At 39.8% G+C, this 21,284-nt stretch overlaps 1 protein-coding gene across 3 annotated transcripts in view; it reads left to right on the top strand.

The window, feature by feature from the left end:
• The first annotated feature begins 20 nt into the window (after window positions 1–20).
• Window positions 21–21,284, top strand: part of prickle3 (prickle homolog 3) — a 25,020-nt gene continuing 3,756 nt past the window's right edge. The window contains exons 1-11 of one of the 3 annotated variants that reach the window (XM_080899500.1): window positions 211–235; window positions 8,321–8,403; window positions 12,172–12,276; window positions 15,468–15,651; window positions 15,828–15,941; window positions 16,505–16,642; window positions 16,900–17,103; window positions 19,087–19,273; window positions 20,017–20,358; window positions 20,450–20,755; window positions 20,858–21,250. In XM_080899500.1, coding sequence (XP_080755626.1) covers window positions 15,541–15,651; window positions 15,828–15,941; window positions 16,505–16,642; window positions 16,900–17,103; window positions 19,087–19,273; window positions 20,017–20,358; window positions 20,450–20,755; window positions 20,858–21,250 — 1,795 coding nt within the window. In that variant the 5' untranslated portion in view covers window positions 211–235; window positions 8,321–8,403; window positions 12,172–12,276; window positions 15,468–15,540. Of the gene's footprint in view, window positions 236–8,320; window positions 8,404–12,171; window positions 12,277–15,467; window positions 15,652–15,827; window positions 15,942–16,504; window positions 16,643–16,899; window positions 17,104–19,086; window positions 19,274–20,016; window positions 20,359–20,449; window positions 20,756–20,857; window positions 21,251–21,284 lie in introns of all 3 variants that reach the window. The other 2 variants (XM_080899499.1, XM_080899498.1) reach the window with 2 other exon arrangements.

Raw genomic sequence — 21,284 nt, 5'->3', positions numbered from 1 at the left:
AGCTAGTTTATCAGTTCGAATGCCAAAACTCCTTCCTTAGTTAGTTAGCAAAGACGGAAAGAAGAATCCGGGGGTAGTCTGCAAGAAACGGCATGTAGTTTACACCAAGCGTGTTACTTACAGTTTTTGTCGCTCGCCGTTGCTTTGCTCTGCTTCTTCACCGGAAAACTGCTTTTAACGTCCAGCCAACATCATGTTCCTGCGCGGATCTAAAAAGCGACGGTCCAACCGCTCGGTAGGTGCCTATTTTATTTTTTGTTTTTCCCGTACATTTATACCTTAATAACTTTCAAGGTCATTTTGAATATCATCATCTTTCAGCACAAGGTAGCGTTTGGAGTGATTTAAAGCTTCCGAAGCATTTTCATTGTAAAAACAGGCGTGAAATGAACTTTTAGTACATTGAAATCCAACGCAGAAAGCAGCCCAAGCGGAACTTCGTCCCACCTTCACCTGGCTTTTGTTTCCCTCCAACATTTTTTTTCCTACGCTCGAAATAGGACAACAAAAAATAGAATCATCTATCTGCCACAGAGTCCCACATTCTTTGTTTCTTGGATCATGTCGAGTGCCTCAGGTGTAGTCAGAAGGGTGACTGTGCGTCATCTTTGTACCTGTGCAGGTTAGGATGGGGTAGCTGTTACCTGGACGTGTTTATTACCTTTGTCAAGCTTTCATGCTGTGTATTCAATTATGTTGTGGTTGGAATGCTGCTTTATAAAGCAGCCTAAATAGTCAGGAGTTTAGTGACGAGAGAACACCTACGTCTGTTTTGACACGGAACATCTGGCTCCGCATCTCACCTGGACTACGTCAACGTCCAGGTGAGTTCAGTGACTGTAGATCCAGCTACTATTATAACTAACCTATACATTGAAATTAACATAAAAAAAAGTATAGTATTTCATGTTAATTTGTATAAATACTCCATCGTAACACAAAGCACACACCTGTTCCTACCTGTGCATGTAATAACAGTCCTTAAGAATTAATGAATATCATGAATATTTAATGCAACACTCTCATTACACCAGCATTAGAAAAGTGAGGTTTAACTCATCTTACAGCACCAGTGTTAAACACCTATGTATATATCTTTGGGGTTTTTCCTGCATCTACAGGAAACAGTGTTGGTGACCAAAGAGATTTTGGTCTTCCACTAAAGGACAACCAGCCAGCCCAATATAATTATTTTTAACAATTTTTCAAAAAGGAGTTCAGTTTACTCTTACTAAAGTACAGTTTGTTTGCAAAATTACTGCAAATAACAGAAGAAGACATACTTCTGTTAAATAAGGTATCAAAGACTTTTCTTAACTACACGCAGACCAGTCATGGTTATGCAGTTAGTCACTGGCCCAAAGACCTGTTAAGCCATGAAAAATCCTTATCGTCTAACTTAAACAATTTTTAGACCTATGTGAGGCTCAGTAGGGATGAACTGGCTTTGTAATTCATGCCAGGATGTGAGATTAGAAATGATCTGCAGTTTAATTAAATGTGGTTAAATGGTTATTCATATTCCCCCTTTAGTGGCATGGGTTTCCTCTGGGTTAACTGGTAATTCTAAATTGGTTGATTTAACCCTCTGATGGATCGAGGCATACCCCATTCCCAACCTGTTTCAGCTGGGTTAGCAGCCTTTACGACATTGAGCTGGTTAAGCGGTTAAGAAAATTGATGGAAAATTAAACGTCTTCCTTTTCTTGGCAATTGAAATACATTTTAGTCATAAATTGTCATGTAATTTAACAGCACTACACAGACATCTTAATTTATGTTCTGTTGTTTTTCTTGTAAATATTCTTCAAGAAATCTTCTGCGTAAATGTGGTGTAATCGACATTGAAATGTGATAAATAAGTCATAGACTGTAGACTTTGCTCTCCCACAGTGCAGCTTTGAACACATATTTGAACAAAAGCCTTTTGATTTAGGCTGGATTACAAATTTAATTAGTGTACATGATTTGAGAATAGAGACTGTGTACACAGTAAGTAAACAAGGCCCTCAGCAGCGATTTGAAACTCATGATTTCCTTGCCACAGTGTCTCAAATAATATATTTACTGAAGCACTCAAGTGCTGAAGTGATAGATTAGCCTCATTAGATTCAAATATTTCCCATATGGCTCTCAAGTAGATGTAATATGTAAAGGAAAAAAACCCTACTCTGTCATTCAAGATGGCGATCTCTTACTTTCCCTATTATTGATATAATGAATCTGCAATTTTATCTGCTAAGATATAACCAATTTAATTGTGCTCTCAACTCCTTCCCAAATGACAGCTTGACAAATTTGACTGTATGCTTTCTTATGCTACAATTATTTGGGATCTGAGAAGCTGCTGTCATAAGATAATGTGTACTGAACTTGCCTACTTTTTCTAGCAATAAAGATGTAGATGTGGCTATAGCTGAATTTCATTTTACTAAAAAATATTGAAACATAACAGAGGGAAAAGGGGAAGTGTCACAACTAGAAATCCCTTTAGCTGCCTTGGTTTGAGTCTTGGTGCAGTCACTTAATTCATGGTATTAGTAACACATGTGCTTTTTCTACTGTGACTGCAAAATCAGGGTTCAACATAACCCAGCTTGGGCCAAGTAAAATAGTATGTCGGGCAATTTCAGTGGCCTGTTCTGGCCAGTGACTGTGTTTTCACCAATTATAGTTGTACCTGTGAAGCAATGCCTTGATTTGCTAAAAGTTTATAATTAAAGTAAATGTAAGAGGAAAGGAAAGCGGGGTTTGTTACTGTCACAGGTAGCCAGGTGGTTAGCTCGCTAGGTGGAAACTAGCGAGCTAACTTCTAACTCCGTTAAATTAAAGAAATTCTGTTTTCATGGATGCCTGGATGTTAAACTTAATTGTTACACCTGGTAAAGCAGCAACACTGATCATTTTATTGAAGATGAAATAATTTAGCCAGTTTTTACCTCTCAGTGATGCTGTGGTGTTCGTTTGACTTTGGGACCTGAAGGGGACGGAGTTTTGGACCCAGATTACTCCACGAGGCTCCTGACTACGGTAGCCGTAATGCTCAGACAATCCATCAAGCGGTGTGGCTTCGTAGCTTACCAAAGTCATACTAGAACATTTTTTGACAGAATTTTGAGCCCCGTGTACCACATAAAATCAGTTCGAGGTCGGCAAGCACAACCAGAATTCATATATAAGGCACACCGGATTATAAGGCGCATTGTCGATTTTTTTTAAAGAATATTAAAGGATTTTAAGTGTGCCTTATAGTGCGGAAAATACGGTAAACGTAGCAGAAAAGTGACAATGGTGCTGCAGGACTTACACACTCACTCACATTTACAACTATAAGTATATTCATGCAATTAAAACTCAGATCCGCAGGTCCCAGGGGACCAATGTGGGAAGGTGTTATGTTGGACACTGAAAATGTAGAATGTTTGAAGAGAGGAGCGTCCACTTAGCGTGCTAAGACCACAAAGGCCCCCAACCTGTGACCTTTCCTGTTGATGCTTAATCCATCCAACACCTCAGCGTTGAGGTCCAAAACCAACACTTAGTCATTCTCTCTTATGTGGGGAGCCATTTTTTTTCCACTACCTCACTCAGCCTCAGTATGGGCCACATGATATCATTCAGATGTATTATTTATCCTTTCCTTTAAATTATTGCATGTAACCCCTGGTTAGCCAGTGCTGTTGCATGCTGATGCCAGATAACAAAGCTGGCAGTCTTTCAGTTTGTCCATTACCTGGTTACATGCCACGTGATTAAACTTTATACCTACTTAGTGAAAACAAAGGACCTGATATGAAAAGTCTTGACGCCGCTCAAAGTGTGAACACATGATCCGCACCCCCCCGGACTTGTGAATGTATTATTTACTTTACCCACACTCGGTTTAGAAGAAACTTCCTATCACCACTCCCATCACATCCTTCACTCACAACACAAAAGGAAAACCTCTTTGTCAGGATGCAAACTTGACACTTTATCTGTGGTGGAAGCCTGAAAGAAAACACACACAAAACCTTCAGGTCTGTGTAGCCTTGATAAGACAATATAGAACTGACAGATATGATTCCATGTTCTTCTTTTGACTCATTTTTAGGTCATTTTAAGCTTTTCTCAGGATTCCTAATCCTTCTTTCTTTATTACGTCACCATTGAGGCAATGCTTAGCTCTTCATTACTGTCTGCACTTAAGTGAGTGAATAGTTATGCTTTAATGTTGACCCTCTAATCTGTTTTGTATAGTTCCAGTAAATCAGTTGATAAATTTCACTGCCTAGGGTGGCCACTTTGATATGTTTCAGTTAGTTTCCAGAGTGGATATGATCACCTAATTTGTATTAGTTAAAATCGTAAGTTTTTGTTTTTATTTGTTTGAATGAAAAAAGAAAGTTCCAAATGGTATAATGTGTGTATTACAGAACTTTGTGAAGGCAGTTCACAAACAGTCGTGTCAACATCTCAAGTCTCAATAAAGTTTAAATCATGTGTAATGGGTCTTGAGTCAAACACTCACAAAGCATGTGAGTGTTTGAATCAAGCAATCTGCAATTAGTTGTGGCAGATTGCTGTGCCCTCCTGGAGACTCGTTCTGCCACAACTGATTGGGGAGTAAGTTGAAATAGAAGAAAGGAAAGAGTGTGTAGAGAGACAAGGACAAAAAATAAACTATAGGAGAAAGAAGACAAATGTTCATGACATGAAAATTTGAAAAGTTGAGAGAGAGAAGAAGAAATGTTCATTGGTTCATGGAACGTCTCCCAGCAACCTATAGCAGCATAACTAAGAGATGGGGCGGGTTATCAAAACTTTTGATAAAATAAAACCCCCAAATATTTTGTTTATAAACAAAAAGAGACAAATGTTCACACTCTGTGGCTTTATATAAACAATCCATAAACTGATTGGAGGATGTAATCACCTTGGTATCATCCATTAGCAGGTTATGGAGCTGAGCGACTTAACCATTTTTTTTAGTGTTATTAAACTGGGCACGACAATATAGGATAGCAACTCTTCAATCATAAGTCAGACCCTTCCTAAAGCATATTCTGGTTAATCGTTTTGTTGTCGTTGTTTTTTTTTTTCACAATTTCTCAGTAAGACTTAAAACTGAATATTTAAGACATAAGGTCATCGGAAAAGTGTTTACTGAGGTCACAGATCAAAGTTGGAGAGGCACGCTTTTATATACACATTCATGCAACTGCACATGTTTTTGCAACCAGTCACCCAGTGCTGCCCAGTAAACAGACTATGGGTTTCATTCACATCTGCATTGTTCTTGAAAGTTACGTAGACTTAGAGTACAAAATCTCTGTCCAATTTTGTAGTGTTGGCTCTCCATGTCTGTTGTTATTGGGGCTGAGAGACTATAATGTTTGTCAAATTACTTGTGTTACACCTTCAGACAAGTGCAACAAACGTCAAGCATCGGTTTCACTGGTTTCTCTTACGAAAAGTGAAATCCAGTAAGGAGCAAGAAAACATTTTTAAATCTGTTTTCTATTCCTCTGTGATGTTGATGTCACTTCTTAAAATTGGCCAGCTAAGCAGTTTTTTTTTGTGCACCGGCACAAGAAACTTTGTTAATCAATTTCTGCTTTGCTTAAAATATCAAAAGGGTGTCTGAATGGAGAGAAATTACAGCGAAAGCATAAACATATAAAGTGTCATTTAATTTCTTAACTCTTTGAATTGAAAAGTAGTAACACCCTGTAGTATCCTGAAGTGTAATCATATCAGGTCAGCTACAATTTCCAAAAGCATTTTTATCCTGCAGCTATTCACTTTCATTCGCTGAAACCTTAATAAATGCAATATGTAGGGCTGTGTTAGATGTACAGACCTTTTTTTTTAGTGTGTGCCTCCAGGGCTCGGTCTGTCACTTTGTCAGTGCGACATCTCAGCCGTTCCTTCCAAAGGAAATAACAACTGAAAGGTTCAGTCACCCAGAAATCATCTGAACGCTTCATTTAACCCGTCTTGTCACTTTTCATACCTGGCTTTGCTAACAGCAGTCCAAGCCAAATTAGCAAGGCAGCGTGGAGTAAAACTGATCCCAGTGTGTGTCATCGTGTTCTTTTTAAATGGCAAAGCTTTAAAAAAGGCATGCAAATTATAACTCATACAGTAGTTCTGGATTAACTAGTTCCCACGAAGCTCTGTGCTGTCATTAGTGAAAATACCTCAATATATCAACCCTAAAAACAGCTACATAACTCCTCAAACCATCAAATTTTTTAAAATTGAAGCAACTTTTTTTTTAGTTTAAGCCTCTGTGGTTTCTTACTCCACTAATAATATACTTTCAGCCCTCAGATGTCTGTTAGATAAGCGAAGTATCCTGATTACTAGTCAAAGTAATGTGCTGCAGTTTCTGAGATGGCTCATAAATATCTCAGCTTGGGAAAACAGGCTTAACGTGAACAACAATGATTATGTGGTTAGTGTGGCCTGAAAAATAAAGACAGGTGAACAGGCATGCACAGGTACCGTGTTGTATCACATATCTGCATTTTATTACTTCGCTTGTTAAACTCAGTGGTGTTGTTGTTGTTTTTTAATGTAGAATTTCAAACCAGTTGTGGCCAAAAAAAGTTAGAATCTCAGCAGAGGGAAAAACACTTAAGTAGCTTCCTTTTTGTTTACCAACCTGGGAAGAACTGTAAGCTTTCCCCTCTGTCAACAGTAAGTTCTTCTCAAATAAGATAGAGGTTGTGTATATTAAAGGACTAGAGAAAAAAAGGTAGAGACAGAGTAACTATACTGAGAGGGAAAGGGTGCAGCTCTCATCCTGTGTCTGCTTCCTTCCTCCCATCTCTAAAAAGAGCTTTGTGTATGCAGTAAAGCTGCAGCAATAGAACTGAGATATGAAGCGGCTGATTTAGTGCTAAGCTGCGGAGTTGCCTTCAGCAATGCTCAGTCAGCATATTTGGCAGGAGGAATATTTGGGATTTAACTACCTGTCATGTATTCCTCCATATATTTCTGCAAAACAAAGAGCTTTGCTTGAACTCACTGTTGAGTTTAATATGTAACTGTGTGGCTGAGCTGAGCTCAAGTAAACAGGTTTTGTAAGGGGATCGTTATGCCAAATTATGGGTATCACTTACCATTGTGTGTGTGTGTATTTTGTAACCTAGAAAATTAAACACCCACTGCTGCATTGATTAAAAACACAAACAGCTATAAGAATACTTTATTATGTACAGGCATGGCGTACCGGAGCACACAGTATCTACTCAAACTATCAGTGATGTTAGGTTTATGTGCCTTAAGTACAGTGTTAGTACAAATACAGTGTTAAGTACACATCACTGACTGTATATAAAAGATAGATGGGCTGGAGAATAGTGACCATATTTAGGCGAGTGGGTAGAATGCAGTTGTTGGGTAAAGGAAGCAAGCTCATTTAGCAAGCTGAATCCACAGAGCCCAAGACAGTTCTTTAACCAGGCTCTAAACCTGCTTTTTATTGCTTTTAAGTTGGAAGTATTAACATGTAAGTCATAGATGGTATAAATGTAGCCAGTAGGATGTGGCCCAGTGATTTCTTTGACCAAACATTTCAAAACCTCAGTATTAACACTTTGGCTGCTGCCATGTTGGTTTCTTTGAGTCAGAAATGACTATATTTTGGTGAAAGGGTGGCGTGCTAAGCTATCAACTAATGTTAACTAGAATAGAACATAGGCTATTCAAGGGCAACACAGACATCAGTATCTGCTAATTAGTCTGAAATAACTTCTACAAACATGGTTGAAAGGTCTGGTTTATGGCTCATTTACCTGACATGATACATAGACAGCCACAGCCATAGCAAAATCAACATTTTCACCTAAACTTTGAAAATCAAAACTGTCCATATTAGGGATTTCTCGTTAATATAGAAAGCAGTCTTGAAACTCACCCCTAATTCATAGTGCCCAAACCATTTTTATACCTGGCCGTTTTGTTTGCTGCTTTATCTGCACTGACATAACACATGGATATTATGTCTATCTCTGCCACTCCAAGCTTGCAGTATTCGGTAAGGTTTTGGTATAATAGGATGGGGGGTATTAATAAACTGGTTAAGACGAGTAATGACAGCCCACGCTCCCCCCACAAACATGCTAAACTAAAGACTGAAGTGATTGAATTTAAGCACATTCTGCTTGAGGCTTAGGTGGACTCGTTAGCTCACTCTGGCGTTGATGCTTTTCCTTCATGTCTAGCAAACACTCTATATCCTTATTCTTTTGTGTCTTTTGCCAAAAGGCACAATTGAATCATGTTCCAGTCAGAAATTACGTGAGCTAAAGTGATTTGTGTTTTTATTCAGCAGGAGGAAGAGGATCCAGACAGAGGCCAACCCTGTATGCGCTGCGGAGACCAGTGCCCCGGCTTCCGTGTCCATGGCTGGAGGTATGAACTGTAGGACTCTTAAACACTGACAGCGGTGCCTGTGAGCTTTGCAGGAAATGTTTGTTTCATACCGTAGAGTCATTTTGCCCTGCTGGACTTCAGAAGCAAAACAAAGTATAAAAGCAATGATTTTATGGCTGTTTTTTTTTTTTTATGCCACTTTAGCTGGAAACGTGATTTATAGAAACACGACCCCTTAGCTATTTAATTGTTTTGCAAACAAAAAACATGTATGCATTAAAAAGGAAAAAAAGTATGTGGTCAGTTTGTCAAGTGATAGTCATGGTCAGCGCTAGTGGTCCAAGTGGAGGAGCAGAGGAGTTTGCGGCATTTTAGCAGCCCTTTGCTGCCCGATCCCACCGGGCTAAAGCTATTACAAAAGCTATTGGGGTTTTTATAGCTGCTGGCATGAGGCCGTATTCCTTTGTGCAAAACAAGCGGCTTAAACATATGATGAACGTGCTTGAGCCACGCTATTATATCCCGTTGCTATTACATCCACTTCAGTGACAAGATCGTTCCAAGCATGTATGAGCAGAAAAAGTGTAACGTTATGGCTGAACTGCAGATGGGTGGACCTCAAGGGCAATGGAAAGCTACATGACCATGACTGCTCATTATATCACAGCAGTGGTAGATACAAAGCCCTGCACTGCCCTATATTGCACCTTAATTTGTTTTTTATATAATTTCGTGGAATGAGTCTTAAGTTGAATGTTTTTTAATGGGCAAAAAATACTTAAATTGATAAATGGCGAGTTAAATTTTTCTTATCTTTTTTCTTTTTTTGCTGACCCAAAAATTGGGGATAAATGTTTTCATACCATGTCCACATTGTGTTCAGAGAGTTTAATTTGTCTTATTCGTACTTTTTAAACTGCTGTATACCTCTTTTACTTATTTGTTCAGAGTTAAACACTACCAAAGTCCCTCCTGATGAACAATTCAACCTCCTCTGTCAGGTCTGTTTTTGTGTGCTTTCTTTTGAGCCCGTCTTTCCTTGTCCTCTCTCTTTTAGTCCTTTAGTGTATATCCAGCTGGTGGGGTCTCTGGTTAGTCTAATCCTGTCAATCTTGCTAATAAGATTAGGCCTTACTGCTGTGATAGCAACCCTCTCAACCACTTCAAACCCCCCTCTGTCTCTCCAGTTTCTGCTTTTCAGTGCACTTTTCCTTTTTCAGATGGGACTTCTGTGTTTCATTACACTTTAATGTATGGAATAAAAACAGAGGCTGCTCCAGCTCGACAAATACTACAAAGCTAAGGGTTACTGCTTGTTGTTCACATTATTTCAGAGGTTAAAGATTAAAGAATGAGTCACTTAGAAGGAAACTAGGTGATTCAACTACATTGTGCTGTGTTTGGTGCTTACAGACCCAGAAACTCTTGAGGATGATCACAGGGTTTGACACTGACACACAAGATTTATTCCTGATAATGAAGGCTGCATTTATAACCCCTAATGTGTACTACATGGTTGAGACAAACTGGCCTCGTGATGAGAGAATAAAACAAAAGGCAGGAATGTGTACTTCATAAAGCCAAAAGCCTGTAATTTTATCTTTTTCCTTTTTCAGTTTTCTCTCTATTCGGGTCAAGATAAAAGCTTAGAAGTTAGCACGGAATCTGAAACACGTGTGCCGCACTCTACCATGCACGTTGATCTGTTTACAGTGCATTTAATCTGTGTAGCATTAACAAAATGCTGTAGTTCATTGTTTACGTTTTTTCATTACTCGTTTGGCTGATGGGCAGATCCGAAATGACATTGGGTGAGCTGACAAGGATAAATGTCTTGTTTAGACGTTGTAAGTCTCTTAGGCGATCCAGAAGACTGAAAACATGAAAGTGATTAAATGATTGAGATTTATAGGGGTCAGACTTTAAGACCTCGGAGTCTGGCACTAATTGCATCTGTCTAAATAACCAATTTAAACTCACACCTTTGCTGATGGAGAAGATCTTCCAAGTGACCACAGGCTCAGCTGCTGATGCTCGGTGAGAGGGAAGTGATCCATCTTCATCCTGAGCTTTATCAGGCACAGCTTAAACTGAGGTGGGGGCAGATGGTGCTTCCGCTGCCCAGCAGCAAGTGAATTGAGTTACTTTTGACCCACAGGTCCCCAACACGCTTCAGAAGTGTTCAAAGTCGCCATTGCTATTAGTCTGGGTGGCCATGCGGCAATTACTCTGTCACTAATTAGTGGCAGGGAGTTATGGGAGGAGGCCCATCTGCTTCTTAGAACCAGATCTGTGGAGAGTTCACAGTTCCCTGCTGCAGGTATAGATTATCACACCAGCAGCAGCATTTTAAAGAGTTATCATATGGCTGCTATACTAGACCCCTCACCAGTTTTAATAATATATGCTGATTTATAGGTTCACTCACAGTCTGGATTAGAATTATTTATTTTTTCACCAGTTTTTATCTTTTTGTTTACAACTGTTTTAAGTTAGTTTCCAGTAGGTTTCCTCATTTCATTTCATTGTTTTTATCTTCAAAAATGTTCAGTTTTACTTTACGTTTGTTATTATGATATGGTTGTTACTTTTTGGATTGTTGTTAACTACTAAAAAAATAATATAATACAAAAATACAAACACGTTGACAAATCGTACCTCTCAGCCGTAAAAGGCTGATGGGGTATTGTTTTTCAGTTTAATAAAATGTGTTTTTCCACACATGTTTTTTTTCTATTTATTTTAGTTAACTATAATTTGCTAGATAGGCTGCTTGAAGTTAGTTGTAGTGGGGCAAATTTGTCAGTATTGATTAGTCTTCTGATTATCTTCCTGATCAATCATATTGCCATTAAAGTGCAAAAGAAACAGGTAAAGCAGTAGTAAAGTAAATTTTTGTTTTCATTTCTTTGTCTGTGTAACCATCAAAATGAAAACATAATCTCTGGACTATATTATGAGCACTAAGTGTTTAGATTTAAGAAGCAACAGTGAGGTCAAAAATAGCTGCAGATTGATTTGTTGTCAGTAGACTAAAGGGATAATCTACTGTTTGTTGAAGCACCTCTGATGACTCGGATGCTGATCCTGAAAAAAAAGAGAAAACAGATCATTCTATTAAAAGATTGTAATCACGCTGCGTCTTTTTGAGCAATCATGTTTTTCCTGGTATTCATTCATCATTCATCATTCATCTTCACCAAAGTCGGATGAGCCGCTATGACTTCGGAGATGTGTCGTGACTTCACAGAGACCATGAGCCATGCTGTCGGTTTGATATATCACTAGAGACACTTTGTACTCATGCATGGCCATCTTGATCACATAACATTATAAATACTCCACTCTACAGCACAGCATTGCTCACAGGATCAAAATCTGCTCCGCTTATGATTAATAACTGCATACAAGCTACAGATAGTCCATCTGTTATGAATCAGTTACAGCAGTCTGGTCAGGGGAGGAAAGACGCAGTGACTTTATGCATCGTGATTGTCACTTGATGTTTCATATCTTCAAAGGCAGCGTGAGTAAATTGAGAGGCTTAATTGAAACGTTCATGGCATGTACACTTTAGCTTATCTTTGTGGGCAGATTTAAAAGTCACAGGGCTTGTGTGTACTTTGAGATCTGTGTTTGCATTTTGTGTAGTGTATGGTTCCGTTCAGAGCCTTTTGTTTGCACCTACTATCGGGGCGGAGGAGCGTGGGAGTGGGGGCTATAGGGGGACATTGAAAAGAGCTGCTCAGACAGAGAAATTATCAGATGGAAAGGACCTGCCAAAGAATATCCTGCTCTCACTGACAGACAGACGGCAAGGCAGTAGGAACCTACTGGATGCAAGAACAGAACAAGTCTGCATGGGACTCCATCAACAGGCCAAGCCGGACTAATTTGTCATGGTTACAACAGGTAATGGAGAAACCAGATTTTACTGTTAGGATTAGACAGAAAAGAAACTCAAATAATAATTAAGTTGGGAGATGTGAAGGAAAATGCTTTTAGATGATTATTGTTCCTTAGTCTGACTTTATGTTGTTTTGTACACTTTGTAAAATTATCTGTATAGTGTGCAATATGAGGTCATGTACTGATACTGCTGTTACTCAATCCCTCCTTGTACACAACTGGCTTATTATATATCGCGCATTACCTTTTGAGGACATGGTAACATAATAGAAGGGCGGCTTTATTTAAAGACTTAGAAATCAGTGATAGTGCAGGGTAAAGTTTTACTGGCTAGCCCAGTAACCAAAGGGAAGAAATTGTAAATCATTAGTTTCGTTTTTTTTATCTTTCCATTTAATCATTCTGTCGGTGGAAAAACACACACTTCTTATCTGTATGTTTTCAGTCAGACTATTAAGTTCATTTAGTATTATTCAGTTGCTATAGCCAGTAATACAAACAAAAGATACACCATTAACAATAACAGAATCAGTTTTACCGGACGTATCGGTGATTGTGATTTGGTTGGCTAAAGCAAGCTTAGAGGCAGAGTGTGAAAGCGTCATCTGCCATGTCTTAATAAAAACAAACTAACTTTTTCTTACACATGTAAGAAAAACCCACTAAAAACTGCACATTGGCTTCTTTTGTTACAAACTGTTGAGTGGTGTGTTTCTTGTTTGCATGCAGTAGTTGCACTTGGATTAATGCTGCATTTTTCTTGCATTTAAAAAGTTTGGGCACAGCACTACATTTTTTTTTTTTTTTATCACCAGGATTTTTAACCAGTTTAAGTGGTATCATTGAATCAATCTTAAAATTTATTTAAGCGGCAGACTTCTGTTAAGTAAGGCACCACTCACGATATGTAACCCAATCAAAAACCCTCAGTGCTTTTTGCCATTTGCAAAATAGCAGCCGACAGGGACCATTGCAACTCTCAGCAGAACCTGCTCTAAAAATGTCATGCAAGTATTTTTTGACTGGATGTTGTCTCTTTTGGTCGTTCTTGGTAGAGTTTTTGACTCATCAGTGCTCAACGTGGCGCTGCACATATCCAGAGGGGACAGAGCGCAGATGTGTTACATCAGAGGCTTGTGAATGAAGTAATAGAACAGGACTAGGCTCAGCACCGCACAGCTTGGTAAATGGCACTGCTGAAATAGCCCTCTGTTTGTGTGTTTCTAAAGTCATGATCAAACAGCTACTTGCAAAAGAGCCATAAAATGGGAATGTTTTAGAAAAGCTTCCTGAGTTTCTGTACGATAACTGCAGATAACCATATACTGGGGTTACTGCCTTTAGATTTATGGTTGTATATTTACAGGGCATTTGGAACATGTGCGTGTACCCCATCTTTGTATAAAAGAAGAAAGGCACTACTAGACACTACTATCACATTTCTGTAGCCTGTTCTTGATTTCAGTCATACAGTTTCATCCACCAGAACAGAAATCTTGCTAAAAAAAAATCACCCTTTAAATTAGTTTATAAATGTAAACAAATGGATATTTCAATGATCTGTGACAATGTGTGTAAATAAAAGACAAAACAGGGCTAATATCAGACGGAACGTGTTTTATCAAAGTGTAGCATATGTCAATAATTTGGCATGTGCATCTGTTCAAACAGGGACCCTAATTTGGTAAAATACCTGCAGAGGCATTTGCACAGAGAGGCATAATTTGAGATTTTCCTGTAATACCTTTATACCCCACATACTTCCAAATTGGCTCTTGTCTCGGTAACTGTAGGTTGCATGTGAGAGTTGGCACCTGCTTGTAATTAAAGCACTTGCTAATGCTTTCGTGGTGCACAGACTGCTGGTGGTACTGGTGGGGTGAGAGGGTGGAGAATCTACCATCTGTGTCCCATAGTGCCAGGTCACCTGCTGAGCATCTTCATTCCCCTAACCTTTTATTTGCATAGGAATCCACATAAATACAGCTGGGAAACAGATTTGTGCCACTGTAGCTTAGCTTAAGCTCTCTTGCTGTGTTTATAATTATTTATATTGGTGCTAACTGCTTGGCAGCCATGTGCATAGAACATGCCAATGCAAGACAGCTGCATATACTGAATGTGCAGTTCTGGGCCTGAGAAAAGGAACTGGAATCCCATAGAAGTACTTCTCATCTCTGTTTTGTCAACTATTCAAGAATTACCTTGTGTTGGGTAAAGACATGCAGTGATTACTGGCTGTCACCTGGATGATTTTTATGAGGCAATTGATTAGAGGTGGAGTGCTCATGCATTTTACAAGCAGTTGTGTGATGGTGTGTGTGGGCTTTTTGGTCGTGTGGGGGTTGGGCGCTGATATAAAGCAGCTTTGTGCCTTGTGAACTTGAGCCACAAGTGCCAGCTGGCAGACTGTTATGCAATCGCAACAGAGATGTACACATGCAATACATGCTGCTTATGGACATATTGTTCAATCTCCAGAAAACAACAACAAAAAACGTGACACCCACGCCTCACTGTTAGCCCAGGGCACTTTATTCTGACTCTACTGGTCCCACACACAGGCACACCCACCACCAGATTGATTGTAACAGTCTGAGGACAAGATAGGTTGTAATACGAGGCTGAGGGAGATTATTGCTCCCGTCTTCACCTCCCAGTCCTAACTGCCCCGGATTGACAGCTAAGCTTATGCCAATGACCTGATTTCCTGCTTGTTTGGTAGAAAAATACTCTGGATGTGCTGGCGCTGATGCAGATCCTGTAAGATCTTGGTGTAATGAGGGCATGAACTGGTCTGAGATAGTGATCTGTAGATTGCGTAGCCCCTAATCAGATTGTGACAACTGCTGTATTAGTAATTTGTGACGGCAGGGAGTCTCGCAGAGTGTGTGGGCCGGTTTGTGACGTAATGTTTCCAACGCAGCGTGTGTTCATAAATAATATGGTTATGCACAGTGGAAGTGTCTGCATTAATGTGGCCTAATCCTAATAAAAGTCTGGCTTAAATAAATGTTTAATATGTTTTAATGGTCACAGTGAAAAAAAATCTTACGGATACATCTGAAATCAGGTTAAAAACTTTGTATTTTACACCTGGCCACTCGAAGATCCAGGAGAACACTTGGAGTTGTGTTTACCAAGATTTTTGACATTAGTTCAGTTTTGCCTCGGGAACTCCTCTGTCTCCACAGGAAGATTTGTGTGCACTGCAAGTGTGTACGAGAAGAGCATGCTGTGCGCCCGGTGCCAGGGCAGCTGGAAAAGATGATGACAAAGCTAGTATCTGACTTCCAGAGACACTCCATCTCTGATGACGACTCAGGCTGCGCCTCCGAGGAGTATGCATGGGTTCCACCTGGGCTCAAGCCTGAACAGGTAACAATCAGGGTGCACAAGAGAAGTCGAGACATAAATTAATGCTGTGCAGGCCTACGTGATGCTCATTTACTTGGACATGTTCGTGCATAGACTGGTTGTAAATTAAATTGCTCTATATTTGGATAAGTGGGTGTTTATATTCTCTATATGAGCATAATTGTCTTGTCATTCAGGTTTACCAATATTTTAGCTGCTTACCAGAGGACAGGGTGCCTTATGTGAACAGTCCAGGAGAGAGATACCGAATCAAACAGCTGCTGCACCAGCTTCCAGCCCACGACAGTGAGGTAACATCTCTGCGACTCTGACTTTGGATGCTTTAGACTTGAATATAGGGGTGATGTGCCTTTTTTAGTTTAAAAAAGCAACAAAGAAAATCAACAACCAGCCTTATTTCTTTTTATTAAGCTTCTTTCTTTTAATTTTTCTTTTTTGGGTGATTGGTAGGTAAAGAGGAAATTCACAACTTTTGGAAAAAATAAATTATATTTTAATCTCTTCCTATAGTCATTTTTAAAGCCAGTTTTACAATAAAATAGTCTGTTAATCCTTAATAATGGTCCTTTCTGCTTCAATTATACAACAAATATATTAAAGAAAAGAATGAAAAGGTTTCACAGCTGCAACACATGAATGTCAGCTTTAACAGAGAAAGATATTTCTTGAAAATAAATACAGGGGACATGGATAACGCAGACTCTTACTTGCTATCTTTTGGTTTGGGATGAGAGTTTTACACTTTACTGTCATTAAAATAATTGACAGATAAATTGTTAATGACAGTCTTCATACATACATACTTTAGGTCTAGTTGTTTGAATGCTGATGTGAGTTTCTGTGTCTTTTTCAGCCCCAGTACTGTAATTCTCTGGACGAGGAGGAGAAAAAGGAGCTGTGTCTGTTCAGTCAGCAGAGAAAAAGAGAAAACCTGGGCCGGGGTGTTGTAAGACTTTTCCCAGTAACTATGACTGGAGCAATCTGCCAGCAGGTAGAGATTTTTTTTCCTGTTGAGGCCGACATAAAGTTATAAACCTCACATATGAAAGCATAAAAAGAGCACGTCCAAGTCATGAAGAATGAAGTCAGTGTAGGTGCAAGTAGATACAGGCACAGCTCAGGGGCCACATGATTACAGGGCTGTGGAAGTAAATTGCTGTGCAACCTGGAGCATTTACCATTTTGTCAAAGGATATACCACCTAACTTGCTTCCCTCTGCACCACCCCACACCCATCTATTTTTCCAGTGTGGCAGACAGATCTGCGGGGGTGATATAGCCGTGTTTGCGAGTCGGGCAGGACACGGCAGCTGTTGGCATCCTCAGTGTTTCCAGTGTGCCTCCTGCAGCGAACTGCTGGTCGATCTGATCTACTTCTACCAGGATGGACAGATATACTGCGGTCGGCACCACGCTGAAAGGCTTAAGCCCCGCTGCCAGGCCTGCGATGAGGTGATTGTCTCCCCAAAATCCTCTTGCTTTTTTTTTTTTGTTTTAATATAAAATCTCAGCAACAACAGTATTAAATGTTTTTAAATGTTTCCCACAGTAATGTATTTTATTTGTATACATGAGTGCATGCAAAAGGGGGAGTGTGCACACTTGTGTTATTAAAGAATTATATATATGAGGTGTACAAGGAAGAGTAGACTTACTTTAACAAACAATAACTGCCTCTCCACGGCCACACGCCAGCTCTATCATCCTGGAGAGAAGTTGGTGATGATAGTCTTTGTTCGTGTCCAAAGCCTGCGTGAGCTCAGTGTCGGTGCACCACCTGCTGCTACTTCTGGTTAGAGTGGCCTGCTAGCTAGCAGCGAATCTATAGAGGAGAACAAGAGCTACAGTAACAGCTGCAGCCCAAGATGGTGGAGTTTGAGTCCATCCCCAGGCAGCTGAATGAGAATGAGCCAGCAAGTCAGCATAATGTCATAAAACATGACGTGAATGGGTGAAACATTAGTGAGTTAGTTAGAGTTAGCAGTGACTGAATTTTCATAGTGAGGGCATTAGTCAATTAGTCACAGGTGGCATTGTTCTCTAACACAAATAAAAAATGCCAAGTTGCTAAATGCACTTGGGAGGCTATTAGTACAACTGGGAAGTTACACAAAATAGTTTGTTGATGTTTTTTTGCAGGTTTGTGGAAGTAAACTACAGTAGGAGAGAAAAACATATAGTTATGTTCTTAATTTTTTTGGACAGAACACAATTTTTGTATTTTTTCTCATCTGTACACCACCACAGTGGATTGTAAATAAAACAGTTAGTATGTGATTTAAGTGCAGACGTTCAGCTTTAATTAAAGGGGTTTAACAAAGAAATTTATGTTAACTTTTTTTGGAATCGCACACATTTTTTACATACTCCCCACTTTCAGAGGCTCAACATTAATTTTAATTTTAAATATGAATATTTGTTTCTATACTTGGATAAAGTGTAAAAAATGACTGCCTTAGGGGAATCAATGGACATACCAAATTCTGTTTCCTGCTTTTAGATTCACTGGCAGGCCTTTACTGCTGCTGCCTTCAGTTGCTGCTTATTTGTGGGTCTCTGAATTTAGTTTTGTATTTAATAACTGAAAATCATGGTCTGTTGGGCTGGCATCAGGTGACTTGATTTCATGTGTCCATTTTTTTTTTTCCCCAGAATCTTTTTTTTTTAAATGCTTTCTTGCAACATCTAATCTGGCCTTCTTGTTCTTGATGGTTACCATTGTTTTGGAAACTCTGTATTTCCATTCATAAAGGTTTCTCTTAATTGTAGACTTTGATGTACCCATGTCCTTGATTTGCTTGGCTGGATGTTATGCAGGTGTTTTTCTTAACCATGGAAATAATTCTCATAAGTCATTATGCAGTTTAGTTGTCTTCTGTGGTGGAGCAGGTTGTTGATTTGGCCACTCGTTATGATGGCCTTCCTCACTTGCATTGACATCTCTTTGGGCCTCATAAGTAAATTTATAGTGAAAAGCTAAAGTACAAATTCAAGACTTTGAATCAGCTTCAGATATTATGTCTGCTTCATTTGTCATTAAATAATAAGGGACATAAGTGTGCATGACTTCAGAATATCCAGTTCAAATATCTTTCCTATCTCATGTAGCCATTCCCAGATTGGCTATTGTTGTATTTTAGCGTTTCCCAGAACCAGTGCATGCTATTTGTAGAATTTTCTGTTGGTGTCTTCTGGTTTTGAATAGCTCATCGCTGTGACTTAAGGGATTAGTTGAGATAGTTGACAAATGGATCTACCGCAACTGACCTACAACTGGCGGTTAGACCCAGGGAGTGGCTAAGCCTACAAACAGAACGGCACTGATTGGATATTTTGTACTCTGTTTTGTTAACCTAGTTCTTCAGTCTTCTAAAGTTTACTTACTTCTGTACCTGTGAAATTACCTCTCTGTCTCTCACTTTCTTTTAAACCTAGATTATTCTAGCAGATGAGTGTACGGAGGCTGAAGGAAGATATTGGCACATGAAGCACTTCTGCTGTTTTGAATGTGAGGCTGCTCTGGGCGGCCAGCGTTACATCATGAGAGAGAGTCGACCGTACTGCTGCTCCTGCTACGAGTCGCTGTACGCAGAGTACTGTGATACCTGTGGAGAACACATAGGTACTGAACTAAGTTTAATGAATTAAGTTTATAGTGAAGCCATGTTTTCACATTACCAGCCTAATTTGTATATACCAGCAATGTAAGTGTTTATTTGTCTTTAATCATTCCATCTTTTTGACATCACTTTTTTATAATATTGCATAGTTTTAGCATGTTGTTATTCATCATCAGAGCCTACAAAAGGACTTATAATAATTTACTAATATATCAAGAAGAGCAGCTAGAGACTGCACACCTCCACCATGCCTGAAAATTAAAAAATCAGCATGCATGAATTAATTTAAAAAATCTGGATCTGGATTAGTTTGCAATACTTGCCTGAGAGCATGAAGATGATGTCTGCCTTTTTTAAATTGTGAATCATTTTAATAACAGCTCTGCATCATTGTAATGTGATCTCCTGTATGCTAAAGAGACCCTTTGTCTTTTTCATGTAGGATGTAGTGCTGAGTGAGAAAGGTGTTAGCTGTGATGAAGCAAAGACACGTCGTGATACTTTAAGCAAACTTTTACATGTATCCCGTAAGCAGATATTCTGATGATGGTATATTCTTACAAAGAAGCCTGTAATACACCATATTTGTTCTCTAAGGGCACATCACTCGCATCACTAATGTCAGAGTTCTAACAAGTAACTACTGACCAATAGTATAAAGTGTTATGCATTGCTTTTAAATGTGTTCTGAGGTAATAAAGATTGATTTTAAAATTCCACAGCTGACACACAAATATTTCCTCAGGTATCGACCAGGGTCAAATGACATACGACGGTCAGCACTGGCACGCTGTGGACTCGTGTTTCTGCTGCGCCCGCTGTCAGCTACCTCTCCTGGGGCGTCCCTTCCTCCCTCGCAGGGGCCTTATTTTCTGTTCCAGGTCCTGCTCTCTGGGAGAAGACCCCAATAACTCGGATTCCTGCGACTCTGCTCTGCAGACTAGATCGCCTCACCATAACAGACAGTATGGGACAGCAGAGAAACACCACAAGCTACAGTGTGGTTCTCCACTGCAGCCACTAGAGGGCATCAACCCCATTATAGCTCCTGCAAAAGACTGCATTCATACTGCAGTGGAAACCAGAGGTGAATAACGGTGGAGCTGTTGTGCAGTGAGTTCACATGGATTATGTTTTTGTGCTTATTGTAACACATTTATTTTCTCTGCTTCTCTCAGGTGTCCACTGCACGGCTCCAGTTCAGAATGGAGTTCCTTCACCCAGTCATCATCCTCGTCAAAGAGGCTCGTACTCACCTCTTCCACACATTCATTTAGGGAATGGCTTAGGTCCTTCTTGGCCCAGTGACATTCCACATTACAGTTTACTTCCAGGGAACTGTGCTATCAAACTTCCAGGCAGTAGTCCCCAGCCCGAAGGAGAGCTAAATGGAAGTACTGGACTAAGTGGTCTTAATTCAAGAGGAACCTCTACTGAAATTGACTGTAGAACTTGGGTGGAAAAGACAAATAAAGTTATGCAAGGTATCAGAAACCACTGATACTGGCATGACTATTATATGCTTCTTATAACCCTTTTTTCATTGTCTCTTAACTACAATATGTCTTCTATTTTTCTCTCTTCAGCAAATCCTCCTCAAAAGAACTCTCATGTGAACAAACTCATTTCACCTGACTCGCCTCCTCTTCCTCTGGACAACCCCTCGGTCCTCCCACCTCCCCTGCCCGTGAAGTCTCGTGACTTGTTGCCCCGGGATTCACCTTCACCAAAACTCCAGCAACCAGAGGACAGACCCTGTGACTCTCCACCCCCGCTGACTCGCAGCAACACAGCCAGAGTCAGCTTCAGAGAGCCAATCAGCAGCAGCTACTCTATGGACGAGGATGAGGATGAAGATGAGAATAAGGAGGGGCTGCAAGAGGGTGAGGAAAACCAGGAGGATGAAGATGAGGGGGAGGGAGGTTTCGGAAGCAGGTTACATCTGAAGAAAGGCGTCCCCCCACACATGGATCTGCTGGGTATGTCTTCAGGCACTTTGAATATTAACTCATT

Source organism: Rhamphochromis sp. 'chilingali', assembly GCF_963969265.1.
Source record: "Rhamphochromis sp. 'chilingali' genome assembly, chromosome: 12".
NCBI classification, from domain to species: domain Eukaryota; kingdom Metazoa; phylum Chordata; class Actinopteri; order Cichliformes; family Cichlidae; genus Rhamphochromis; species Rhamphochromis sp. 'chilingali'.
Note: the sequence above shows the minus strand (reverse complement) of the source record. Positions and strands in the feature narration are given on the sequence as shown.